Source organism: Terrapene carolina, unplaced genomic scaffold (assembly GCF_002925995.2).
Source record: "Terrapene carolina triunguis isolate 2854851 unplaced genomic scaffold, T_m_triunguis-2.0 Scaffold243, whole genome shotgun sequence".
Lineage (NCBI taxonomy): Eukaryota > Metazoa > Chordata > Testudines > Emydidae > Terrapene > Terrapene triunguis.
In genome coordinates this window covers 209,099-218,218 of record NW_020664594.1, presented here as the reverse complement: position 1 = coordinate 218,218, position 9,120 = coordinate 209,099, and the positions used below count along the sequence as shown (strand labels likewise).

Below are 9,120 nucleotides of genomic sequence, written 5' to 3'. Positions count from 1 at the left end.
CTGACTGTGTCTCTGGCAAAGCTGCAGTGAGAGTAAGGTCAGCTGTCCCTCCACCACTCCCTCCCCTCGGCAGTCCTGGCAGGTCCGTGGCAGAGGTAAGTTCCCTGATGGGCAGGGCGTCGCTGGTCTCAGCAGCAGGGTCAGCGGCTGGGAGCGAGCAGGATCCATCTGCCTCCCTCTGTGTCTCTGCCCCAGCCTTTATACTTCCTGTTCCAGTCGCGTACTTCCGGTGGGAGGGGCGAGGCAGTCCTGGCTCCGCCCACTTGGGCAGGGAATCATAGAATCATAGAATATCAGGGTTGGAAGGGACCTCAGGAGGTATCTAGTCCAACCCCCTGCTCAAAGCAGGACCAATTCCCAACTAAATCATCCCAGCCAGGGCTTTGTCAAGCCGGGCCTTAAAAACTTCTAAGGAAGGAGATTCCACCATCTCCCTAGGTAACCCATTCCAGTGCTTCACCACCCTCCTAGTGAAATAGTGTTTCCTAATATCCAACCTAAACCTCCTGCACTGCAACTTGAGACCATTGCTCCTTGTTCTGTCAAGGTGCTCTGGCTCGGAGGGAGGCCATACCGCCTCACTACAGTAACATTCTCAACATAGCTTTATATAGGTTTTGTTTTTCATAGGAGGGTTACATGGTGGGGGGAGAGGTCACCTGGTAGATGAGGATAAGGATGGTGAGGAGAGCTTCCCAGAGCAAGGGCAATGTGATGGGATGGGGTGGCAGGAGTGTCATGGACTTAGAGGGTGGTGTGATCGGTTGTTGGGGAAGGGAGCATGTCCTGGGCCTAGAGGGCAGGGTGATGGAATGCCAGAGAGATACATGGCATGGAAAAGTCTGAGACTTATTAAATTAATTTAATTTAAACACAAATAACTGATAATAAGGTGCTGACTATTCAGGTTCATGGTTAATTCAGTAGCCACCTTTCCCTACCCCATATGCTTCCCCTATTTAGAATTTACAGTAGAACCTCAGAGTTATGAACTGACCAGTCAACCACACACCTCATTTGGAACCGGAAGTATGCAATCAGGCAGCCGCAAAGACAGACAAAAAACAAAAACAAAAAAAGCAAATACAGACAGTGCTGTGTTAAATGTAAACTACTAAAAAAAAAAGGAAAGCAGCATTTTTCTTCTGCGTAGTAAAGTTTCAAAGCTGTGTTAAGTCAATGTTCAGTTGTGAACTTTTGAACGAACAACCGTAACGTTTTGTTCAGAGTTACGAACGTTTCAGAGTTACGAACAACCTCCATTCCCGAAGTGTCCGTAACTCTTGAAGTTCTGCTGTCCTGGAATGTGCAGCACACACGTCAGTGTGCTGTAATGTATTCAGCACCATTCTGCTCTAGGAATCAGGAGGCCGTACTCAGACTATAGCTCCAGTGCATCACTGACCTTGTGGGAGCCCCCTGCGTATGAGGGAAGCTTAAAAGGAGCTAAAGCCAACATTTTCAAAGTGGCTTCTGATTTTGGGTGCTTGACCTAGGCCTAGTTTTCAGAGGTGCTGAACACCTCATATGTCTCAAATTGGGATTTCAAAATCAGATGCCACATTTCAAAAGTAATAGCTTAGATCTTTCTAGCTTGACTTAGCAGTGTATCAAATGCTTTTCCACCTTTCACTTCGCTGATCACACTCAGACAAGCCCTGGTACGTGTCTCATGGAGGCAGCCATGCTGTAATGCTCTTTATAGTTACCTTATTATGGGCATTCTTCTCCCCATGCCCTGCTTGGATGCTGAGCAGAGGCGGAGAAGCGGGTCCACCTTCCATCTCAAGGGGAGATAGAACTGTGACCTCTGTCTGTGACACACACAGAGCTGTGATCTTGCACATGGAAAGCGGTTTCAGTAGTTCCTTTGTGAAACTAAGGATGGGTGTCCCTTTTGAGTGCTCACACACAAATGTGGGAGCAGTTGGTGCAAGGTACAGTGGAAAGTGACTTGAATCTTGTGTTGTTTCTAATGGGCAATATTTAATTGCAGGGCACCCGGGTGTGGCTACGGGAGCAAGATCAGCTGCAGCCGTGCACTGTTGGCTCATGCAATGATGGGTTTGTGCTCTTCACAACAGATTATGGAGAGGTGAGTATAATTGGAAATCAAGGTTTGCATGAGGCTTTGGCTGGTGTTACAGCTGAGAAAAGCTACAGGTCAAAATCGCCTGGTCTTAGATGATTTCCTTACGTTAAATGGAAACCGTAAACTTCAGTATCGCACTTGTGTCTGAAAAATGTTCCCCTGCTGCTGTTGTAACACCTGAGATCACTGCAACTGACAGAGGTGAGAAATGCGTTCACTCACTCTCTCTCTCTCTCTCTCTCTCTCTGTTATAGTTGACTTTGTATGTAATCACTCTCACTGATTCTACTGTATAGGCTGTTAGCCAGTTTCCCCAATTGTTTGTGTGGGAGTGTCTCACAGCAACGGGGGGAGAAAAACAGTTTTAAAAAACAGGAACATGCAACTGTAAAACCAAATTGGTTGGGGGGGGGGTGTATGTGGATTTAAATATTTGAAACTACTTTCACTCATTTTTTGAAATTGACTAGATTTCAAATTTATTGTGTCCCTTTAAGCTGCTATGAGATGCCTGACTTATCTCTCAGAGACTGGAAACCATCACACCAACATATTTCAGTTTCACATCTTGCAACACTGTCTTCCAAATACCCCACACCTAGCAGCACTGTATTCTGTAGTTAGGGATGGAGGATTGTCAAGGCACGTTTTGGGAAAGGTCATGAGGGACGATGGGGACAAGACCAGCAAGGTCGTAAGTTGTGAAAATCATGGCAAAGTTTTTAAAAAGTCCTAGCCCACCTCTGAAACCAAAATCCCATGGGGGCATACTATAGGTACCTGATTCCCTCCTCTTCCATTCACTCAATAGCCCTTCTTGCAAGCCCAGGTTGCTTTAGGGTGTTTTTAGTATAGGTTGTGGCCACCTGTTTCTTGAACCTTATTGCTGTGTATTGGCCTGAAGGTGTATTGGGGGGGTTAGATTAGATGACCTTTGCAGTTCATTCTAACCCTGTGATTCTATTGCTTGGGACCCTGCCTGCGAGGGCATTAGTTAGGTCATTGGTATCCCTGCAATGTTGTTGTCCGTGGTGCTCTGCTCTCTAATTGTCACCTGTGCAGCCATGTGGACTGTTTTTACTTAAGACTCTTTAAGCATGGCTCACTGTCAGCTTGTCTCCCCATCTCATTAATGAAAATCACCTGATTTTACCGTGTGACGAGTCCAGCTTCCCAGGCAATGCTGCAGCCAATGAATAAAGTAATAAGTACTGTTTTCCTGGCCATTGCGTCTTCATTTCCTCTCCCTTTTCTACCGTGTGCTGACTTGCATGCTGCCCCTATGTTTGGAAAGCCCTCCCAAAATCCATTAATCACCTCTGGAAAAAAAAACCCATCAGGGGTTACAGTAGATAACCAAAGGCTCCCAGTGTGATGCTGTGGCTTCTATGGCTAATGCAGTCCTTGGATGTATAAAGAGGAGAATATTGAGTAGGAGTAGAGAGGTGGGTTCCTGCCCCCAATAGGTTTTAAGGCTAGAAGGTACCATGAGGTCATCTAGTCTGACCTCAACATCAGAGGTGTTACCTCTGCATTGTTTCTTCTTGTCCTTCATGACCCAAGATGACGTGTTGTGAGTATGGTTGTGGCTAAAAGGACCAATGTGCAAGTGGCAGCCCTTTCCACGTGACGTGCACAGGGAGCTTAATGTGGAGGAAGAGATTACAGTCTGTGCCTGCTGAGTCTGCTGCTGTTTATGACATAGGGTATGTCTACACTACAGGATTAATCCGAATTTAGATAATTCGAATTTGGGAAACAGGTTGTATAAATTCGATTGTGCGCGGCCACACTAAGCACCTTAATTCGGTTTTTAACCACATTAATTCGGTGGTGTGCGGCCACACTACCCCATTAATTTAAACACAGTAATTCGGTGGTGTGCGGCCACACTAACCCTAATTCGAATTAACAAAATCGATTTAGGCTCTACTCCGTTCGTCGAGGTGGAGTACAGAAATCGATTTAAAGGGCCCTTTAATTCGAATTAACTGGCTCTGTAGTGTGGACGGGTGAAGGGTTAATTCGCATTAACGCTGCTAAATCCGAATTAATCCCGTAGTGTAGACCAGGCCTCAGCCTCAAGATCCATATGGCAGTTAATCTTGAAGTGGGTAACCCCATCGTTGACTATTGCTTGCCAGCATGATCTGTCTGTACTGACAACTTCCAGCTGTCAGTGTCACTGTTGCACTGTTTTAAGTTATGCTTCAGCGTATCCTTGAAGCGTTTCTTCTGGCTGCCTCATATGTAGTTGCCCACTTTCAGTTCACCATATGGCAACTGCTTTGGCCATTCTGGTGTCATCCATCCTCAACACATGACCAGCCCAGTGTAACTGTGATGCGATAAACATGGCTTCAGTCCCTATGGGGCATCTACGTTCCAGAACCTCGTTAGTGATGGTTTTATCCTGCCACTTGATGCAGAGTATGGCATGCAGATGTTGTAAATGGAACTTATCTGGAAGCTTAATGTGATGCCTGTAGCAGGTCCAGGTCTCACACTCATACAACAAGTTGGACAGCATAACTGCTTTATAGACTTTTAACTTGATTTTGAAGCTTAATACCATGTTGCTGCCAGACTCTGCCTGATAGTCTGCCAAATGATGAACTGGCTTTGTTGATCAGACTTGTCAGCTCCTTGTCTATGGTAACATCAGTCAACAATATACTACCAAGATAGCTGAAGTCCATAACAGCAGTCAGCTGTGTGTTGCTAATGGCGACTTTTGGTTTCACGTAGGGTCTCCCTGGTGCAGGTTGATACATGACCTCTGTCTTTTTCAGATTGCTTGTCAGCTCGTACCTTTCTGCAGACTCTGTGAATCTGTCCATGATCAATTGTGTATCTTCTAGAGTATGTGCCTCTAGAGCGCAGTAATCGGCTTACAGCAGCCCATGAACAATTGCTGTGAAGATCGTCGCGGGAGATCGCAGCCTGTTCAGATTCAATAATTTTCCAGAGGATTGGAAATGTATCCTGATACCGGCATTCAGGTCTCTTGTAGCATCATCAAGCATAGCTACATAGAAGAGATTAAACGAGAGTGGACCAATTATGCAACCCTGCGTAATACCTTTAGTAATAGTAAATGGGTCAGACAGAACACCATCTATGCAGACTTATCCAAGCATTCCATCATGACATTGCCTCAGAATGTTGGTGAATTTTTCTGGACAACCAAACTTACGTTATAATTGTCAAAGCCCAGGTTTACTGACAGTGTCAATAAAGCTAGGTCAATAAAGACAGTGTAAATGTCATGTTGCTGTTCTCTGCATTTCTGTTGCATCTAATGGGTTACAAATATCATGTTGTGACGTTCCCTTCTGGTGTTATCTGGACCGGTGATCTGCTAGGTCACTCCAATCCTTGACTCTGGGAGCCAGCCTTCCCCTGCTCTGCTGTGAGAACCCCCACTCCGGGGCTGTTCACGCACAGCCTCTGGCATGTAAGCTGCTCCCAGCTACTTGCAATCGAATGACACTAGCCAATAGCTCCGGTCCCAGACACAGCCCTAGGAACCTCCGTCTTGCAGTGTCCAGTTATGCCAGCTGGACACTGCAAGCTTATATGAGTTCATCAGTTTAACAAAGAAATTGATATGTACCAGACTTGTTCTCCCAAGGAGAGTCTCTGACACGCTTCAAACAAAACACACTACTTCAGGTAGAATAAACAAACAGATTTATTCACTTAAAATTTATCTTTATAGTTGTTATAAGTCAAAGCACAACAAGTCAGGTTTTGTCACATGAAATAAAAGCAAAACACATTCTAAGCTGATCTTAACACTTTCAGTGCCCTTACAAAGTTACATGCTTCTCACCACAGGCTGGCTGGTTGCCCTTCAGCCAGGCTCTCCCCTTTGATCAGCGCTTCAGTCGCTTGGTGGAAGAGAGGAAGAGCATGGCAAAGTCTCTCCCTTTTATTATGTTCTTTCTTCTCTCTTGGCTTTGCCTCCCCACTTCAGAGTCAGGTGAGCATTACCGCATTGCAGTCCCAAACTGGCCAAAGGAGGGGGGGGTGACTCACTCAAGAGTCCAACAGATAGATCCTTTCGTTGCTGCCTTGGCCAGCGTCCTTTGTTCCTGTGAGGCGGGGCTGGGTTTGTCCCATACTGCCCTGATGAGATGTGAACTGCGCCTCTGCTCTTGGAGCGTTTTTGACTGGGCTTATTTTAAGCCATGAAGATGAATTTTCAGCCTCATAACTACATACATGAAATTATAACCTATAACATTACTGTAACAACAATGCTCAGTGCATCATGAGCCTTCCGAAGACACCCGACATGACACACTTTGCATTGGATGCCACACAGTCATATTATAAGGATGAACATGGGGGCGTAGGGTGTTCCCCCGAGGTACAGAGCGTCACACATGTCTGCTGCTCCATGTGTTGGCCTACAACCATATTGCAACTCTGGTAGCACACGATTAGCAATGTTGCGTAGCAGACAAACAAAGAGTACTCTAGTCAGAACCTTTCCAGCGATAGAGAGTAATAGGATACCTCGATAGTTACCAGAATCAGACTTTTCACCTTTCCTCTTTTATATAGTGACGTCTTTGAAGTCTTGTGGTATGTCTTCAGTACCCAATAGTACATGCAGTTGCCTTTGCAGGATCTCACCTCCATACTTGAATATTTTGCAGAAATACCGTCAGATCTGGGGGACCTGCAGTTTTTCACACTGATTGCAGTGCTGACTTTGCCAAAGAACAGGACTGTGTCCATGTTGGCTGACCCACTACTCTTCTTAATGCCTCATCTGTGATGTTGGACGGTGCGGTCAAAAGATCACTGAAATGCTGTCACCATTTCTGAAGGATTTCTCCTGTGTCAGTGATCAGTGTTAGGCTGTTCGCACTCTTCAAAGTCACAGTAGTGGTATGTGTGGGACCATATATGTCTTTCATATACATCTAGACCAGTGGCTCTCAAACTTTTTTACTGGTGACCCCTTTCACATAGCAAGCCTCTGAGTGCGACCCCCCCCCCATAAATTAAAACCCCTTTTTTATATATTTAACACCATTATACATGCTGGAGGCAAAGCAGGGTTTCGGGGGGAGGCTGACAGTTCATGACCCCCCCATGTAATAACCTCTGGGGTCCCGACCCCCAGTTTGAGAACCCCTGGTCTAGACAGCATCAGTGAGACTACTACTGGATAGTGTCCAGTTGCAGTGTCCACCCTTCAGGAAGGATGTTGGACAATTGGAAAGGGTTCAGAAACACACTACAAGAATGATTCAGGGACTGGAAAATCTGCTGTACAGTGATAAGCTAAAGGAGCTCAATCTATTTAGCTTGACAAAGAAAAGTTTAAGAGATGGTGATTTACTCAGTGTATAAATACTTACACAGGGAGAACATTTCTGGTAATGGAGGGCTCTTTAACAAACAGGCAGAACATGAGCCAATGGGTGGAACTTGAACCTAGACAAATTCAAACTGGAAATAAGGTGCATATTTTTAAATGAGGGAATTAGCCATTGGACCAGATTACCAAGGAACATTGTAGATTTTCCATTATTTGAAATCTTGAAATCAAGCCTGGATGCTTTTCTAAGGGAGAGACTCTTGTTCAACCACCAGATAGTGGACTCGCTGCAGCAGTTCCTGGGTGAAATTCTGTGACCTGTTCTACGCAGGAAGTCAGACTAGATGACATAGTAGTCCTTTCTGGTTACCCCTCCCTAAAATTCATGACCTCATCCTTTAAATCATCCCTTCTAACATTTGCCTACAAGAAGCAAGCAAACCAAAACCTCCCTAACCTGACTTTTCTGTTACATGCAGCAGTCTCAGCAGTGTTCAGATTTATGGATATTTTGTTTTCTACTGAAGGCTAATGCTCATACTGAGTCACTGAGTGATTTTAATGCTACTTCATCTCTTCCTCCTTATTGTTTGTGACCATCTCATTATGTCACAGGTAATATTAGACCCGAAGCAAGAGTTTTGTGTCAGGGACTTTGACTTTATACAGGACTATGTGAAGAACTAAGTTTGTTTTTGGGCTCTGTAAAAAATAATTTTACTGACAGCTGATTGTCTGAAGAGATTTTCCTCTTAGTCACTTTCTAGGTTGTGTGGTTATTTATTTATTTATTTATTTATTTTTAACTTTTCTCAGTGAATAACAATCCTGCTTCCTGATTGCCCGTCAAATTCATTTCCCCATAATCTGTATCTATTTAGGATCTGATATCAGGGCTGGCAAGGGTCAGACATCTCTCAGGACATTTATGCCTGGAGCCTCCCTTCTCACACATGCAGTGGGCTGCAGGGGGTCTCCTGCGATTGCTCAGCCTGGCCACTGGAATTGATGATGGGTCCCTGGGGTGCTGAGGCATAGGGGGTGATCATAGAAACATAGGATCATAGAATATCAGGGTTGGAAGGGACCTCAGGAGGTCATCTAGTCCAACCCCCTGCTCAAAGCAGGACCAATTCCCAATTAAATCATCCCAGCCAGGGCTTTGTCAAGCCTGACCTTAAAAACCTCTAAGGAAGAAGATTCCACCACCTCCCTAGGTAACCCATTCCAGTGCTTCACCACCCTCCTAGTGAAAAAGTTTTTCCTAATATCCAACCTAAACCTCCCCCACTGCAACTTGAGACCATTGCTCCTTGTTCTGTCATCTGTCACCACTGAGAACAGTCTAGTTCCATCCTCTTTGGAACCCACTTTCAGGTAGTTGAAAGCAGCTATCAAATCCTCCCTCATTCTTCTCTTCTGCAGACTAAACAATCCCAGTTCCCTCAGCCTCTTCTCATAAGTCATGTGCTCCAGCCCCCTAATCCTTTTTGTTGCCCTCTGCTGGACTCTTTCCACATCCTTCTTGTAGTGTGGGGCCCAAAATGGGACACAGTACTTCAGATGAGGCCTCACCAATGTCGAATAGAGGGGAACGATCACGTCCCTTGATCTGCTGGCAATGCCCCTACTTATACAGCCCAAAATGCCGTTAGCCTTCTTGGCAACAAGGGCACACTGTTGACTCATA

The 9,120-nt window shown here is 45.3% G+C and overlaps 1 protein-coding gene across 1 annotated transcript in view; it reads left to right on the top strand.

The window, feature by feature from the left end:
• The first annotated feature begins 1,304 nt into the window (after positions 1-1,304).
• Positions 1,305-9,120, top strand: part of LOC112111072 (unconventional myosin-X-like) — a 214,155-nt gene continuing 206,339 nt past the window's right edge. Inside the window, exons 1-2 of the mRNA XM_026657427.1 lie at positions 1,305-1,319; positions 1,997-2,095. Coding sequence (XP_026513212.1) covers positions 1,305-1,319; positions 1,997-2,095 — 114 coding nt within the window. The remainder of the gene's footprint in view (positions 1,320-1,996; positions 2,096-9,120) is intronic.